Below are 19,176 nucleotides of genomic sequence, written 5' to 3'. Positions count from 1 at the left end.
ATAACACTCCTTAACACACAGTTCATTCCTACATTAGAACACTCCTTAACACACAGTTCATTCCTACATTAGAACACTCCTTAACACACAGTTCATTCCTACATTAGAACACTCCTTAACACACAGTTCATTCCTACATTAGAACACTCCTTAACACACAGTTCATTCCTACATTAGAACACTCCTTAACACACAGTTCATTCCTACATTAGAATACTCCTTAACACACAGTTCATTCCTACATTAGAACACTCCTTAACACACAGTTAATTCCTACATTAGAACACTCCTTAACACACAGTTCATTCCTACATTAGAACACTCCTTAACACACAGTTCATTCCTACATTAGAACACTCCTTAACACAGTTCATTCCTACATTAGAACACTCCTTAACACACAGTTCATTCCTACATTAGAACACTCCTTAACACACAGTTCATTCCTACATTAGAACACTCCTTAACACACAGTTCATTCCTACATTAGAACACTCCTTAACACACAGTTCATTCCTACATTAGAACACTCCTTAACACACAGTTCATTCCTACATTAGAACACTCCTTAACACACAGCTCATTCCTAAATCTCACAAATCCTGCCGTTAATAGTTAACACCTTACAAAGATAACATTAGCATGGCCTAATGATACATCAATTACTGTGAGTAACTGTATTTTCATTTTACATTTTTAAAATTCATTTTAACTAGGAAAGTCAGTTAAGAACAAATTATTATTTACAATGACGGCCTACCCCAGGCCAAACCCTAACAACGCTGGGCCAATTGTGCGCCACCCTATGGGATTCCCAATCACAGCTGGTTGGGATAGTCTGGAATCGAACCAGGATCTGTAGTGATGCCTCTAGCACTGAGATGCAGTGCCTCGGATCGCTGCGCCACTCGGGAGCTCCAAGTATGGTCGTGTATGTTCACAGTGTCTATTTTATAGATGTACTGTCAGAAACTCTCACGTATAAAAGCAGTTATTGATAGAGAACCTCCAGCAGATGGCGCCAGAGCCACATTCCTACTCTATATCCCTGTGTTCTCCTGCAGTATTACTCCTTACAGTACATAGTGTTAACAGAACAATACAGCAAACTGACTGGAGTCCTCCAGATAGCCAATCAGACCAGACACCTCTACTCTCCAGACTGAATCAACCACACAGTGGATTACTGGGAAGATGGTGTGTTCTGAGTGGGAGATTCTGTCTGGAGTCCTCCAGATAGCCAATCAGACCAGACACCTCTACTCTCCAGACTGAATCAACCACACAGTGGATTACTGGGAAGATGGTGTGTTCTGAGTGGGAGATTCTGTCTTGAGTCCTCCAGATAGCCAATCAGACCAGACACCTCTACTCTCCAGACTGAATCAACCTCAGTGCATTACTGGGAAGAGGGTGTGTTCTGAGTGGGAGATTGTGTTTGTCGTGTGTCTTTAGAAGTCTATGGCTGTCTGTTTCAGTTGTGTAGAGAAAATGGTGTAGGGCCGTGGCCTGGTGTGTGTCAGCCTCTATCCATCTGTGTGTCAGCATCTGTCCGACTGCGTGTTCGCTCACAAACACTGACCTGTGTGGTAAAGCCTGCCATGCTGTAGGGCCTGGGTCTGCTCTGTGCCAGGCTCTGTGCCAGCAGGCGGGCAGTCAGGCCGTAGTCGGGCATGGGCAGAGACATGTCGCTCTCCAGCAGGTTCCCGGTACTGCTGCTCTTCCCATGGTGCAGACTGGAGGGGACAGCAATCATTCAGCCAATCAAATCAATCTTTACTGAACGTGAAGATGGAACAACTACCTCTCCCCCTACTGTATTTATTCATTTATTTTGCTCCTTTGCACCCGATTATTTCTATCTCTACTTTGCACATTCTTCCACTGCAAATCTACCATTCCAGTGTTTGACTTGCTATATTGTATTTACTTCTCCACCATGGCCTTTTTTGCCTTTACCTCCCTTCTCACCTCATTTGCTCACATTGTATATAGACTTATTTTTCTACTGTATTATTGACTGTATGTTTGTTTTACTCCATGTGTAACTCTGTGTTGTTGTATGTGTCGAACTGCTTTATCTTGGACAGGTCGCAATTGTAAATGAGAACTTGTTCTCAACTTGCCTACCTGGTTAAATAAAGGTGAAATATATATTTTTGAAATTGACATGATCATATTATCGTTCCAGCCAGAATGGTGTAGTACTGGCTAGGATAGTATCTACTTCCTTCACCTGAATGGTGTAGTACTGGCTAGGATATTATCTACTTCCTTCACCTGAATGGTGTAGTACTGGCTAGGATATTATCTACTTCCTTCACCTGAATGGTGTAGTACTGGCTAGGATATTATCTACTTCCTTCACCTGAATGGTGTAGTACTGGCTAGGATATTATCTACTTCCTTCACCTGAATGGTGTAGTACTGGCTAGGATATTATCTACTTCCTTCACCTGAACGGTGTAGTACTGGCTAGGATATTATCTACTTCCTTCACCTGAATGGTGTAGTACTGGCTAGGATATTATCTACTTCCTTCACCTGAATGGTGTAGTACTGGCTAGGATATTATCTACTTCCTTCACCTGAATGGTGTAGTACTGGCTAGGATATTATCTACTTCCTTCACCTGAATGGTGTAGTACTGGCTAGGATATTATCTACTTCCTTCACCTGAATGGTGTAGTACTGGCTAGGATATTATCTACTTCCTTCACCTGAACGGTGTAGTACTGGCTAGGATATTATCTACTTACTTCACCTGAATGGTGTAGTACTGGCTAGGATATTATCTACTTCCTTCACCTGAATGGTGTAGTACTGGCTAGGATATTATCTACTTCCTTCACCTGAACGGTGTAGTACTGGCTAGGATATTATCTACTTCCTTCACCTGAACGGTGTAGTACTGGCTAGGATATTATCTACTTACTTCACCAGAATGGTGTAGTACTGGCTAGGATATTATCTACTTCCTTCACCTGAATGGTGTAGTACTGGCTAGGATATTATCTACTTCCTTCACCTGAATGGTGTAGTACTGGCTAGGATATTATCTACTTCCTTCACCTGAATGGTGTAGTACTGGCTAGGATATTATCTACTTCCTTCACCTGAATGGTGTAGTACTGGCTAGGATATTATCTACTTCCTTCACCTGAATGGTGTAGTACTGGCTAGGATATTATCTACTTCCTTCACCTGAATGGTGTAGTACTGGCTAGGATATTATCTACTTCCTTCACCTGAATGGTGTAGTACTGGCTAGGATATTATCTACTTCCTTCACCTGAATGGTGTAGTACTGGCTAGGATATTATCTACTTCCTTCACCTGAATGGTGTAGTACTGGCTAGGATATTATCTACTTCCTTCACCTGAATGGTGTAGTACTGGCTAGGATATTATCTACTTCCTTCACCTGAATGGTGTAGTACTGGCTAGGATATTATCTACTTACTTCACCTGAATGGTGTAGTACTGGCTAGGATATTATCTACTTACTTCACCAGAATGGTGTAGTACTGGCTAGGATATTATCTACTTCCTTCACCTGAATGGTGTAGTACTGGCTAGGATATTATCTACTTCCTTCAACTGAATGGTGTAGTACTGGCTAGGATATTATCTACTTCCTTCACCTGAATGGTGTAGTACTGGCTAGGATATTATCTACTTCCTTCACCTGAATGGTGTAGTACTGGCTAGGATATTATCTACTTACTTCACCTGAACGGTGTAGTACTGACTAGGATATTATCTACTTACTTCACCTGAACGGTGTAGTACTGGCTAGGATATTATCTCCTTACTTCACCTGAATGGTGTAGTACTGGCTAGGATATTATCTACTTACTTCACCTGAACGGTGTAGTACTGGCTAGGATATTATCTACTTACTTCACCTGAACGGTGTAGTACTGGCTAGGATATTATCTACTTACTTCACCTGAACGGTGTAGTACTGGCTAGGATATTATCAACTTACTTCACCTGAACGGTGTAGTACTGGCTAGGATATTATCTAATTACTTCACCTGAACGGTGTAGTACTGGCTAGGATATTATCTACTTACTTCACCTGAACGGTGTAGTACTGGCTAGGATATTATCTACTTACTTCACCTGAACGGTGTAGTACTGGCTAGGATATGATCTACTTACTTCACCTGAACGGTGTAGTACTGGCTAGGATATTATCTACTTACTTCACCTGAACGGTGTAGTACTGGCTAGGATATTATCTACTTACTTCACCTGAACGGTGTAGTACTGGCTAGGATATTATCTAATTACTTCACCTGAACGGTGTAGTACTGGCTAGGATATTATCTACTTACTTCACCTGAATGGTATAGTACTGGCTAGGATATTATCTCCTTCCTTCACCTGAATGGTATAGTACTGGCTAGGATATTATCTAATTACTTCACCTGAATGGTGTAGTACTGGCTAGGATATTATCTAATTACTTCACCTGAATGGTGTAATACTGGCTAGGATATTATCTAATTACTTCACCTGAATGGTGTAGTACTGGCTAGGATATTATCTAATTACTTCACCTGAATGGTGTAATACTGGCTAGGATATTATCTAATTACTTCACCTGAATGGTATAGTACTGGCTAGGATATTATCTCCTTACTTCACCTGAACGGTGTAGTACTGGCTAGGATATTATCTACTTACTTCACCTGGAGCTTCTCCTTCTCACTCTCTGGCAGCACCCGTGTGTAAGAGAAGGGGAACCAGCCACGCCTGAGGGGGGAAACAGGTAAAATTAGTTAAGATGAAGACGCATGCTGGAAACTACATTAGATCTGAATCCTCTTGAGATCTGCGGTTAACTCTGACTTCTGTGGAAATCATGCATTGATGTTTAACCAAAGACTTGCGCAAAATCCTCAGTTCTGAATGTCAGTCTACAGGTTAATATGCAGCACAGGAGGTTGGTGACACCTTCATTGGGGAGGACTGGCTCGTGGTAATGGCTGGAGCGGACTAAGTGGAATGGTATCAAACACATTGTTTCCATGGTTTCCATGTGTTTGATGCCATTCCATTGACTCCGTTCCAGACATTATTATGAGCCGTCCTCCCCTCAGCAGCCTCCATTGATATGTACTACTGAACACACAAGCTATCAGTCCATGTCTCTGTGACAGACAGACACTTACATCTTGTTCTTCTCGTTCTCCCCATAGTGCCATCCGTCACGGGCCTCTGGGACCAGCAGGGTGATGACGTCTCCCTCAGAGAAGCTGAGCAGGGTGCTGTTGTCTCCGGCCGCGTGGGAGAAGATGGCCTGGACACGGGCACGACCGTTCTTCTCCAGCCCCGCTGCCATGGAGCTAGACCTGGGAAGGGTACGGGTCTCACCTGGGGCCAGGGTGGAGAAGGGGGACATCAGTGTCACGCTACACAGCACAATGTGGCTCCTGGAAGAGTTTTTACTAAGGAAGATGCTATGTTAGGTGCTAACTTGGTTACTAAGACTAGCTGATTCACAACGTCATTGTTATTCCTATCTGCTTTGAGGAGATTAACCTGTTTACGTGACGCTGGCAGCATACGGTTCTCTTACCAGACAGTAACGTAACAGTATACAGTTATCTGCCAGAGACTAGCAGTGTTAGCTTAAGTTCTCTTACCAACAGAGGTCTTGTTCTTGGCAGGCTGGGGCCTGCGGACGGGCAGGGTATTGGAGTAGTGCTCACTGACCTGCATAGAGATACATGCATTACCTGTATATTATCTACATGACATGTATATTATCTACATGACCTGTATATTATCTACATACAGTGTGTGTGTGTGATATATATATATATATATATATATGTGCTCAGTAGACAGTTTATTAGGTACACTACCCCGTTCATGAAAATAGATCACTCCTACAGACAGTGAGTCACGTAGCTGTGGCTTGCTTTATAAAGCAGGCAGGCAGGCATCGAGGCATTCAGTTACTGTTCAATTGAACGTTAGAATGGGCAAAAACAAAGTGACCTAAGCGATCACCAATCACATAGAACGCTTCTCAACCAATCACATTGCTTGTTTTGACCCAGTGTAGAAACAACAGTTACAGAATCATCTGCATCCACTTGAATATTAACAGACACACATTTACATAACATTTTAGCATTAGCAGACACTAAGATGGATCCCTGGAGGATATCAATTTTAAATTCCTATCGCCAAGCAATTGTACAATATACTACCGGTATATACTATCTATGTAATTCTGTGTTCTGTGCTGACCTGTCTCTGGGTGGGGGCCTGTCCCTGGGGTAGGGAAGGGGCCTGGGGGGAGGAGGGTCTTCCTTGGAGCTGGGAGACTGACACCCCCCCCTCTGTCCAGTACTCTTCCTCTCCGTGGAGTCCTGTCGTACCGTTCACCATGGACATCCCATCTGAACCCATCAGCCTCTGGAAACATGGAATATATACATTCAGAAACATGCACTACAGCAGGGATCATCAACTAGATTTAGCTGCAGGCAACAACAAAAACATTATTGAGCGCATGATCGGTGGGCCGGAACATGATCATTTGTAGACTGTAAATTTGATGGGCCACCATTAGGGGAACTGTGCACTACATGACACATTAACAACAGTAGTATACTGTACATACATTCATATATGGTTTGGTATCTATAGTGTGTGTGGGAGAAGCTACAGTATATCCATATATAGTCTGGTATCTATAGTGTGTGTGGGAGAAGCTACAGTATATCCATATACAGTCTGGTATCTATAGTGTGTGTAGGTTGTGTAGGAGAAGCTACAGTATATCCATATACAGTCTGGTATCTATAGTGTGTGTAGGAGAAGCTACAGTATATCCATATACAGTCTGGTATCTATAGTGTGTGTGGGAGAAGCTACAGTATATCCATATACAGTCTGGTATCTATAGTGTGTGTAGGTTGTGTAGGAGAAGCTACAGTATATCCATATACAGTCTGGTATCTATAGTGTGTGTAGGTTGTGTAGGAGAAGCTACAGTATATCCATATACAGTCTGGTATCTATAGTGTGTGTAGGAGAAGCTACAGTATATCCATATACAGTCTGGTATCTATAGTGTGTGGGAGAAGCTACAGTATATCCATATACAGTCTGGTATCTATAGTGTGTGTGGGAGAAGCTACAGTATATCCATATACGGTCTGGTATCTATAGTGTGTGTGGGAGAAGCTACAGTATATCCATATACAGTCTGGTATCTATAGTGTGTGTGGGAGAAGCTACAGTATATCAATATACAGTCTGGTATCTATAGTGTGTGTAGGTTGTGTAGGAGAAGCTACAGTATATCCATATACAGTCTGGTATCTATAGTGTGTGTAGGTTGTGTAGGAGAAGCTACAGTATATCCATATACAGTCTGGTATCTATAGTGTGTGTAGGAGAAGCTACAGTATATCCATATACAGTCTGGTATCTATAGTGTGTGTAGGTTGTGTAGGAGAAGCTACAGTATATCCATATACAGTCTGGTATCTATAGTGTGTGTGGGAGAAGCTACAGTATATCCATATACAGTCTGGTATCTATAGTGTGTGTAGGAGAAGCTACAGTATATCCATATACAGTCTGGTATCTATAGTGTGTGTGGGAGAAGCTACAGTATATCCATATACAGTCTGGTATCTATAGTGTGTGTAGGTTGTGTAGGAGAAGCTACAGTATATCCATATACAGTCTGGTATCTATAGTGTGTGTAGGTTGTGTAGGAGAAGCTACAGTATATCCATATACGGTCTGGTATCTATAGTGTGTGTGGGAGAAGCTACTGTATATCCATATACAGTCTGGTATCTATAGTGTGTGTAGGAGAAGCTACAGTATATCCATATACAGTCTGGTATCTATAGTGTGTGTGGGAGAAGCTACAGTATATCCATATAGAGTCTGGTATCTATAGTGTGTGTGGGAGAAGCTACAGTATATCCATATACAGTCTGGTATCTATAGTGTGTGTGGGAGAAGCTACAGTATATCCATATACAGTCTGGTATCTATAGTGTGTGTGGGAGAAGCTACAGTATATCCATATACAGTCTGGTATCTATAGTGTGTGTAGGTTGTGTAGGAGAAGCTACAGTATATCCATATACAGTCTGGTATCTATAGTGTGTGTGTGGGAGAAGCTACAGTATATCCATATACAGTCTGGTATCTATAGTGTGTGTAGGTTGTGTAGGAGAAGCTACAGTATATCCATATACAGTCTGGTATCTATAGTGTGTGTGGGAGAAGCTACAGTATATCCATATACAGTCTGGTATCTATAGTGTGTGTAGGTTGTGTAGGAGAAGCTACAGTATATCAATATACAGTCTGGTATCTATAGTGTGTGTGGGAGAAGCTACAGTATATCCATATACAGTCTGGTATCTATAGTGTGTGTGGGAGAAGCTACAGTATATCCATATACAGTCTGGTATCTATAGTGTGTGTAGGTTGTGTGGGAGAAGCTACAGTATATCCATATACAGTCTGGTATCTATAGTGTGTGTAGGTTGTGTAGGAGAAGCTACAGTATATCAATATACAGTCTGGTATCTATAGTGTGTGTGGGAGAAGCTACAGTATATCCATATATAGTCTGGTATCTATAGTGTGTGTGGGAGAAGCTACAGTATATCCATATACAGTCTGGTATCTATAGTGTGTGTAGGTTGTGTAGGAGAAGCTACAGTATATCCATATACAGTCTTGCGTTCAATGTTTCGTCTAGAACAGGGACAGGCTACTTTGATGGGGGTGGGGCCAAATCAAATCTGATGGGGGTGGGGCCAAATCAAATCTGATGGGGGTGGGGCCAAATCAAATATGATGGGGGTGGGGCCAAATCAAATCTGATGGGGGTGGGGCCAAATCAAATCTGATGGGGGTGGGGCCAAATCAAATATGATGGAGTGGGGCCAAATCAAATCTGATGGGGGTGGGGCCAAATCAAATCTGATGGGGGTGGGGCCAAATCAAATCTGATGGGGGTGGGGCCAAATCAAATCTGATAGGGGTGGGGCCAAATCAAATCTGATGGGGGGTGGGGCCAAATCAAATCTGATGGGGGTACCCACATCCGTACCCGCACCCACACCCGCACCCACCTCCGCACCCACATCCGCACCCACATCCGTACCCACCTCCGCACCCACACATGCAGCAACTTTGTGAGCAAAACATTTTAGCGGCCCCCCTCTTGACAGCAGAGAGAACTTTTAGAGGTAATTTCCTGCAATTCTTCACCTTCTGCCACGGAGCACAGAGACGATTTAACCAGTTTGTTGACTGACTTCCTGGGGGTTTATTCAGAAAGTGAAATGATGGATAAAAGCTTTTGGCAAAGATCCAGTTAGATAATTAATATTCAGACAGAGGTGTTGTTCATAGGTCATATGTAAGCCTCCACTTCTCATCTTACACGAGTTTAATACCTAATTAATAAGTTGCATCATTAAAAGTGTAATATGTAAATGAGTAGTTTAGTTCCCCCACCGAGGGCCAGAAGTCTCTGGCTACAGGCTGATTTAGTCTGTTTACTCAGGAAGCAGAGACAATTTATTCACACACACACTCGCCTGAAATCCAAGCTTAAATTAAGAGTATCAATTCATTTGTTGTAATTAGGTGTGTATTCTCTGCATTTCTTATATACTCATATTATTATTAGCCCTTAAACGACTTAAACTATTCAAACGAAATCAACTTCCAGACTGCCCCAACTCGGGTTGCTTGAAGAAATATTTTGGGTAGCATTGATACTTTTTAAATTATAACAATATTTAAATGAGCTCCTAATGCATTTCAAATGGGGAGGAAACGGGCCATAGACTTGAATGGTAAAATATGTCATTTCTATTCATCTCCTCTTTCCCCGTTTAAACTGTCAACTCCAAACTGACCCCAATTAGATTAATCTCCTCTTTCCCCGTTTAAACTGTCAACTCCAAACTGACCCCAATTAGATTAATCTCCTCTTTCCCCGTTTAAACTGTCAACTCCAAACTGACCCCAATTAGATTCATCTCCTCTTTCCCCGTTTAAACTGTCAACTCCAAACTGACCGCAATTAGATTCATCTCCTCTTTCCCCGTTTAAACTGTCAACTCCAAACTGACCCCAATTAGATTCATCTCCTCTTTCCCCGTTTAAACTGTCAACTCCAAACGGACCCGAATTAGATTCATCTCCTCTTTCCCCGTTTAAACTGTCAACTCCAAACTGACCCCAATTAGATTCATCTCCTCTTTCCCCGTTTAAACTGTCAACTCCAAACTGACCCCAATTAGATTCATCTCCTCTTTCCCCGTTTAAACTGTCAACTCCAAACTGACCGCAATTAGATTCATCTCCTCTTTCCCCGTTTAAACTGTCAACTCCAAACTGACCCCAATTAGATTCATCTCCTCTTTCCCCGTTTAAACTGTCAACTCCAAACTGACCCCAATTAGATTCATCTCCTCTTTCCCCGTTTAAACTGTCAACTCCAAACTGACCCCAATTAGATTAATCTCCTCTTTCCCCGTTTAAACTGTCAACTCCAAACTGACCCCAATTAGATTCATCTCCTCTTTCCCCGTTTAAACTGTCAACTTCAAACTGACCCCAATTAGATTAATCTCCTCTTTCCCCGTTTAAACTGTCAACTCCAAACTGACCCCAATTAGATTCATCTCCTCTTTCCCCGTTTAAACTGTCAACTCCAAACTGACCCCAATTAGATTCATCTCCTCTTTCCCCGTTTAAACTGTCAACTCCAAACTGACCCCAATTAGATTAATCTCCTCTTTCCCCGTTTAAACTGTCAACTCCAAACTGACCCCAATTAGATTCATTGCATTCAGATAACGTTTACACTTCCTGAAACCATTTTTAAAATGTCAATAAAAGCTCCATAGGCTTGAATGGGAATATTTTGGATTTGACTCTGCTCTTAAACCGTTTAAGAGATCAATGTCAAACTAATGTTTGTTCAGAGATGTTTAGACTGACCCAACTTAGATTGCACGCATTCAGATTGAATACTGTTTATATATATTTTTTCAAATATAAGCATTTAAAATGTGCCTACATTTACATGGGTTTGAATGAGAACCGCAGTAATACAATGGTAGGTATTTCAAATGGTCCTGCTCCTTGGCCAAATAAGCTACAAGACCAACTTTAAAACATTCAGGCTATCCTAACTTCAAGATCGTTATCAACTGTAACTATATGAATGTGCACAAAATAACCCACCAACAGTAAGTCTTGAACCATTCAAGCTATAGGCACCAAAACCAACTTTCACAGGTACAGGCTATCCTAAATTCAAATTCTTAACTTTGATCAACTAACTATATATATTTGCATACATTTGCAAAAAATAACCCACCTACAGTAAGTCTTGAACCATTCAAGCTATAGGCACCAAAACCAACGTTCACATGTTCAGGCTATCAGTCAATCAACTGATCCTTCACAAGTTAGAGTGCACACCACATTTTCTTCAGGATATGTACTTCTAGAGTTCTGTTAGAGTCTGTTCTGTCGTCTTCAAAGATATTGTATGCTTCCATGTGCTTCATATATTTGACACCTTTAACTGCTCTGACTCCTTTACCGCTTACCGCTCTGACACCTTTTACCGTTCTGACACCTTTACCGCTCTGACACCTTTAACTGCTCTGACTCCTTTACCGCTTACCGCTCTGACACCTTTTACCGTTCTGACACCTTTACCGCTCTGACTCCTTTACCTCTCTGACTCCTTTACCTCTCTGACTCCTTTACCTCTCTGACACCTTTACCTATCTGATTGCATTAAACCTCTTATTTTGTATATAACTGCCTTAATGTTGCTGGACCCCAGGAAGAGTAGCTGCTGTCTTGGCAGGAACTAATGGGGATCCATAATAAACCCCAGGAAGAGTAGCTGCTGTCTTGGCAGGAACTAATGGGGATCCATAATAAACCCCAGGAAGAGTAGCTGCTGTCTTGGCAGGAACTAATGGGGATCCATAATAAACCCCAGGAAGAGTAGCTGCTGTCTTGGCAGGAACTAATGGGGATCCATAATAAACCCCAGGAAGAGTAGCTGCTGTCTTGGCAGGAACTAATGGGGATCCATAATAATCCCCAGGAAGAGTAGCTGCTGTCTTGGCAGGAACTAATGGGGATCCATAATAAACCCCAGGAAGAGTAGCTGCTGTCTTGGCAGGAACTAATGGGGATCCATAATAAACCCCAGGAAGAGTAGCTGCTGTCTTGGCAGGAACTAATGGGGATCCATAATAAACCCCAGGAAGAGTAGCTGCTGTCTTGGCAGGAACTAATGGGGATCCATAATAAACCCCAGGAAGAGTAGCTGCTGTCTTGGCAGGAACTAATGGGGATCCATAATAAACCCCAGGAAGAGTAGCTGCTGTCTTGGCAGGAACTAATGGGGATCCATAATAAACCCCAGGAAGAGTAGCTGCTGTCTTGGCAGGAACTAATAGGAATCCATAATAAACCCCAGGAAGAGTAGCTGCTGTCTTGGCAGGAACTAATGGAATCCATAATAAACCCCAGGAAGAGTAGCTGCTGTCTTGGCAGGAACTAATGGGGATCCATAATAAACCCCAGGAAGAGTAGCTGCTGTCTTGGCAGGAACTAATGGGGATCCATAATAAACCCCAGGAAGAGTAGCTGCTGTATTGGCAGGAACTAATGGGGATCCATAATAAACCCCAGGAAGAGTAGCTGCTGCTTTGGTAGGAACTAATAAAAACCAATACAATTCACAGCTGAATATTAATATTCCCAACACCTACAGAGTGAGAGAAACCTTCCCCAGACATCAACATTACCAGCCCGCTCACCCAGACCCACCACTCACCGCCTGGTGCCCCAGACCCACCACTCACCGCCTGGTGCCCCAGACCCACCACACACCGCCTGGTGCCCCAGACCCACCACACACCGCCTGGTGCCCCAGACCCACCACACACCGCCTGGTGCCCCAGACCCACCACTCACCGCCTGGTGCCCCAGACCCACCACTCACCGCCTGGTGCCCCAGCCCCACCACTCACCGCCTGGTGCCCCAGCCCCACCACTCACCGCCTGGTGCCCCAGCCCCACCACTCACCGCCTGGTGCCCCAGCCCCACCACTCACCGCCTGGTGCCCCAGCCCCACCACCCACCGCCTGGTGCCCCAGCCCACCACTCACCGCCTGGTGCCCCAGCCCACCACCCATGAAGACAGCCAGTTCTGGGGGGACAGGGAGTGGCTGAGCCCCGGGGATGGGGTCAGAGATGACCAGGTTGGACAGGTTAGACTTGGAGGTGTTCAGGGGGCTGGAGCCCCCCATGGTCAGGGAAGCGGTGCCCGTGCTGGACCCGGAGCCCATCTGCTGGGCTAGGAGCATGGCCCGCTCTGGTAGCTTGTTGGGGTCTGAACAAGCCTGCTGCCATACTGGGATCTTCTGGGTCAGCAGGTCTTTACCCTGGACAGATAGAGATCAATCAATAAGTCAACACACACCAGATGAGTCTATAGACAACAGTCATTGATTAGTGTAACACGTGGAAGCTGTAACACATGACTACGATTTAGAGATCTACTTCTCTAGAGATGGAAGCTATAACACACGACTAAGATTTAGAGATCCACTTCTTTAGATCCTTGTCGTCTTGACTACAACGTCTTCTGATCTAACACACATCATCACCTTGAAGATCTCCAGTCATCTTTCATGGTAACTTTCACTCTCCCTCCAACATTCCTGTTCTGTTCCTCTCTTATATTCCCTCTCTCTCTGGGTTCCAAATGGCTTTCTATTCCCACCCTACTTTGTATGGGCTCTGGGCAAAACTAGTGCACTATGTAGGGAATAGGGTGCCATTTAAGAGACAGCCTCTATTCAGCCCCATTCATCCCAGAGAGCAGAGCAGCTTCCCTGTGTGTCCCTGTGTGTGTCCCTGTGTGTGTCCCTGTGTGTGTGTGTGTGTGTGTGTGTGTGTGTGTGTGTGTAGAACCAACCAGGCTGCACCAATGAGTCCCAGGTGACTCAGACCACAACCTAGATGCTTCGCTGCGGCAGCTGTACTCTCTCGCTCGCCAGTCTCTCTTACTCACTCCGTCTCTCTCTCTCTGTGTGCATCTCTCTCTTTCCCCTCCGAGAGGACTCTTCAGCACAGCCTTTGAGCTCTTCCCACACACACCCCCATGCTGATTAAACCACTGGACTCCATGTTCTAGAAATGGTCAGCAGCAGTGTGTGTGTTTGTACGTACTTGTCGCCCCGTCCGCCACACACACACACACACCCTCCCTCCTTAGTGATCCCAGGAAACAGCTGCACTAACACCCACCCATCCACCCACACCTGTACAACCTCTTTACATATCCTCCTCTCCATGACGTTTCTCAGGAAATACGGTATTATTCATATGCAGCAATGAAATAGACTATGAATATTATATCAACTGGATCTATCATGAAGCCAGAACATCTCCTAACAGCCTGTCATATATTATGTCCCAAATGGTAACCTTTCAAAGAGGGCCCTGGTCTAAAGTAGTGCACTACATAGGGAATAGGGTGCCATTTGGGATGATACCTTAAATCAGTTTTGACAAATAGAGTTGTGATGAGATGACCCCAGGTCAAGGTCACAGAGTTATATATACACACACACAATATATATGTATATATACACACACATTATATTACAGAGAAGTATAGGCTCATCATTCAGTTATATGACCATTATAAACAGCAGAAAATATGACTGATTACACCATTGAGACAGACAGATACCAAACCCATGCATTTTACATTGCCACCTGGACGACAACAACCCCCCCCCCCCCCCCCCCACACACACACACACAACCACCCCACAGAGCCAGTTGTGTTAACCCTTACCTTGCCGTGGTAGGCACTGCTGTTCTTGGCCACAGCACACTGTCTGTCCACCAGGAAACAGTACCTCCTGCGCTCCTCAGACAGAGCAGTCTTGTAGCCCTCTGCTATGAAGGTGTCCAGTTCACTCTGCTTACTGCTGATGGTCTCCACAAACTACAGGACAAAACACAGGAGACAAGAGGTGAGACAGTGGCCCTCCAAAACACACCTTTAGATGTTAGGACAAAAAACTAAGTCCATGTAAACTGTGTTGTAAACATCCACTGTGCCCCTGTGTGTGTTGATAATGAACTCCGTAATAACAGTGTCAGGTCTGTCTGTGTGTTGATAATGAACTCCGTAATAACAGTGTCAGGTACGTCTGTGTGTGTTGTAAACAGCCATTGTGCCCCTGTGTGTGTTGATAATGAACTCCGTAATAACAGTGTCAGATCTGTCTGTGTGTTGATAATGAACTCCGTAATAACAGTGTCAGGTCTGTCTGTGTGTTGATAATGAACTCCGTAATAACAGTGTCAGGTCTGTCTGTGTGTTGATAATGAACTCCGTAATAACAGTGTCAGGTACGTCTGTGTGTTGATATTGAACTTCGTAATAACAGTGTCAGGTACAGTGGGACAAAAAAGTATTTAGTCAGCCACCTTTGACAGCTCTTTGGTCTTGGCCATAGTGGAGTTTGGAGTGTGAATGTTTGAGGTTGTGGACAGCTGTCTTTTATACTGATAACAAGTTCAAACAGGTGCCATTAATACAGGTAACGAGTGGAGGACAGAGGAGCCTCTTAAAGAAGAAGTTACAGGTCTGTGAGAGCCAGAAATCTTGCTTGTTTGTAGGTGACCAAATACTTATTTTCCACCATAATTTGCAAATAAATTCATAAAAAATCCTACAAATGTGATTTTCTGGATTTTTTTTCTAATTTTGTCTGTCATAGTTGAAGTGTACCTATGATGAAAATTACAGGCCTCTCATCTTTTTAAGTGGGAGAACTTGCACAATTGGTGGCTGACTAAATACTTTTTTGCCCCACTGTATGTCTGTGTGTTGATAATGAACTCCGTAATAACAGTGGCATTCCCATGTGAGAACACTCATTCTGGGAAAGAGAGTTTATTCATCTCCGACACACTGGGGATCAGATATATGACTCTGTTCCAACACACACACACACAGACACAGACAAGAGTGGAGCTCCCAGCCAGTCAGCCATTGTTATTGACTTGTATCATATCTCTACAGTGTGAGTGACAGACAGTATCTAATGAGACCGCTCTCTCACTCTCGATCCACACACAATACAGAAATCTCACAACAATCATATTCAATCATAATACCCTATTCTCCCGTAGCTTCATCAGTCGAGGCTGATTAGAACGAGGCTGATTAGAATTGAAAGGAACGAGGCTGATTAGAACGAGGCTGATTAGAACTGAAAGGAACGAGGCTGATTAGAACGAGGCTGATTAGAACTGAAAGGAACGAGGCTGATTAGAACGAGGCTGATTAGAACTGAAAGGAACGAGGCTGATTAGAACCGAAAGGAACGAGGCTGATTAGAGCTGAAAGGAACGAGGCTGATTAGAACCGAATGGAACGAGGCTGATTAGAACGAGGCTGATTAGAACTGAAAGGAACGAGGCTGATTAGAACGAGGCTGATTAGAACTGAAAGGAACGAGGCTGATTAGAACCGAAAGGAACGAGGCTGATTAGAGCTGAAAGGAACGAGGCTGATTAGAACCGAAAGGAACGAGGCTGATTAGAACGAGGCTGATTAGAACTGAAAGGAACGAGGCTGATTAGAATCGAAAGGAACGAGGCTGATTAGAGCGAGGCTGATTAGAGCTGAAAGGAACGAGGCTGATTAGAACCGAAAGGAACGAGGCTGATTAGAACGAGGCTGATTAGAACTGAAAGGAACGAGGCTGATTAGAACTGAAAGGAACGAGGCTGATTAGAACTGAAAGGAACGAGGCTGATGAGAACTGAAAGGAACGAGGCTGATTAGAACGAGGCTGATTAGAACTGAAAGGAACGAGGCTGATTATAACGAGTCTGATTAGAACTGAAAGGAACGAGGCTGATTAGAACGAGGCTGATTAGAACTGAAAGGAACGAGGCTGATTAGAGCCGAAAGGAACGAGGCTGATTAGAGCCGAAAGGAACGAGGCTGATTAGAGCCGAAAGGAACGAGGCTGATTAGAGCGAGGCTTATTAGAGCCGAAAGGAACGAGGCTGATTAGAACCGAAAGGAACGAGGCTGATTAGAGCCGAAAGGAACGAGGCTGATTAGAGCCGAAAGGAACGAGGCTGATTAGATTTGAAATGTGCCACTATACACTGAGCTCTGGGGTGTATTCATTAGACGAAGACCATAGCGAACAGTTGAAAAAAAAAATTGTAATGGAAAATGTTTACTCCAAATGGAAAACCTTTGAAACAAAAAGGAGAGTTCAGTTTTCTTCCATTAGGTTGTTTGGTTGTGTTTGAGACAGAGCAGTTACACATCTTCACCAGCACTGGGCGCTGTTTCCCCACTGACGAACAGTGGACACCCGTACATTGGAATTTCAACTGCGTTGGAATCAACAAAACCAGACAGATGAAACTGAACAACATCAAAACTCATTTAGTTGGATGAAATAGCTTGTGCATTAGGATAAACCCACCAACTATTCTTTACAACAACTCAGAGCAGACACAACCTGAGATGGAAGGATCATGACTAGAGATTCCTGTCTCTCTCTCTCTCTGTGTGTGTGTGTGTGTGTGTGTGTGTGTGTGTGTGTGTGTGTGTCTCTGTGTGTGTGTGTCGCTGTGTCTGTGTCTGTGTCTGTGTCTGTGTCTGTGTCTGTGTCTCTGTGTGTGTCTCTGTGTGTGTCCGTGTCCCCTAGCCAGAGTAGAGCAATAAAGCGAGTCAGTAGTCGTGATGGGAACCATTCCAATGAACCATTACAGCACAGAATGGAATACAGAAGTCTGACAAGACGAAGATGGTTTTATTCTCTTCTTTATTAGTTATTTCTGTTTCGTGAAAAAGTTAGACTGCTGTGGAATGAGTCACGCTACATACTGCAGAGCGAGAGAGAAAAGACAGTATCTGGACCAGCACGTTTGAAAAGACTGACATTTCAGCCTGTTTTGGTGGGATGGAGCTTTGGCCTGCCTGGCTCAGGTGGTGGCAGAGGTCAGGCTCAGGTGGTGGCAGAGGTCAGGCTCAGGTGGTGGCTGAGGTCAGGCTCAGGTGGTGGCTGAGGTCCATGATGATCTTCTCTGCCTTCCTGTGACATTTCTTCAGCCTCCTGAGGTTGAAGAGGTGCTATTGCGCCTTCGTCACCACACTGTCTGTGTGAGTGGACCATTTCAGATTGTCAGTGATGTGCAAGCAGAGGAACTTGAAGCTTTTCACCCTCTCCAGAGCAGCCCCATCGATGTGGATGGGGGTGTGTTCTCTCTGCAAGTCCACGATCAGCTCCTTTGTTTTGTTGACATTAAGGGAGAGGCTGTTTTCCCGGCACCACTCCACCAGGGCTCTCACCTCCTCCTTGTAGGCTGTCACTGTTAGTAAATCAGGCCTACAACTGTTGTATCATCGGCAAACTTGATGATTGAGTAGGAGATCAATAGTCTAGTCCATTATTCCAGACCAAGGAAGCTCACTAAAACTTATAGCCGGTTCATTTCTGAACTGTGTGTAGGTGATGGGCCCATGCTACATGTATCCAGAAGTGCTGGGCATCAAAGACTAATAAAAGAATGAACAGTACATGATGCTGTTCCTGTGCTTTATTCCTGCACACACAACCATCCTATCCATCTATCTCTCTCTCTCTCTCTCTCTCTATCCATCCATCCATCCATCCATTTCTGTTCAAAAGTTTGGGGTCACTTAGAAATGTCCTTGTTTTTTAAAGAAAAGCACAAAGAACTTTCCTCTGAAACTCATCAGTCTATTCTTGTTCTGAGAAATGAAGGCCATTCCATGCGAGAAATTGCCAAGAAACTGAAGATCTCGTACAACGCTGTGCACTGCTCCCTTCACAGAACAGCGCAAACTGGCTCAAACCAGAATAGAAAGAGGAGTGGGAGGCCCCGGTGCACAACTGAGCAAAAGGACAAGTACATTAGAGTGTCTAGTTTGACAAACAGGTGCCACACAAGTCCTCAACTGGCAGCTTCATTACATAGTACCCGCAAAACAGCAGTTTTGAAGAGGTGACTCCGCGATGCTGGCCTTCCACGCAGTTGCAAAGAAA

General features: G+C 44.0%; 1 protein-coding gene across 5 annotated transcripts in view; it reads right to left on the bottom strand.

The window, feature by feature from the left end:
• The window catches only part of LOC139421600 (BAR/IMD domain-containing adapter protein 2-like), a 134,385-nt gene that overhangs the window by 11,074 nt on the left and 104,135 nt on the right, over window positions 1-19,176 (bottom strand). For all 5 annotated transcript variants that reach the window (XR_011635653.1, XM_071172654.1, XM_071172651.1 and 2 more), the window contains exons 7-13: window positions 14,922-15,074; window positions 13,222-13,497; window positions 6,271-6,438; window positions 5,658-5,727; window positions 5,184-5,385; window positions 4,696-4,764; window positions 1,583-1,736 (exon numbers count right to left, since the gene is read on the bottom strand). Coding sequence is in view for 4 of the 5 variants with exons in the window: in XM_071172654.1 (XP_071028755.1) it covers window positions 1,583-1,736; window positions 4,696-4,764; window positions 5,184-5,385; window positions 5,658-5,727; window positions 6,271-6,438; window positions 13,222-13,497; window positions 14,922-15,074 (1,092 nt within the window). In the remaining variant the exon portion in view is untranslated. The remainder of the gene's footprint in view (window positions 1-1,582; window positions 1,737-4,695; window positions 4,765-5,183; window positions 5,386-5,657; window positions 5,728-6,270; window positions 6,439-13,221; window positions 13,498-14,921; window positions 15,075-19,176) is intronic.

This window comes from Oncorhynchus clarkii, chromosome 12 (assembly GCF_045791955.1).
Source record: "Oncorhynchus clarkii lewisi isolate Uvic-CL-2024 chromosome 12, UVic_Ocla_1.0, whole genome shotgun sequence".
NCBI classification, from domain to species: Eukaryota; Metazoa; Chordata; class Actinopteri; order Salmoniformes; family Salmonidae; genus Oncorhynchus; species Oncorhynchus clarkii.
This window is presented reverse-complemented; position numbering and strand designations above follow the sequence as displayed.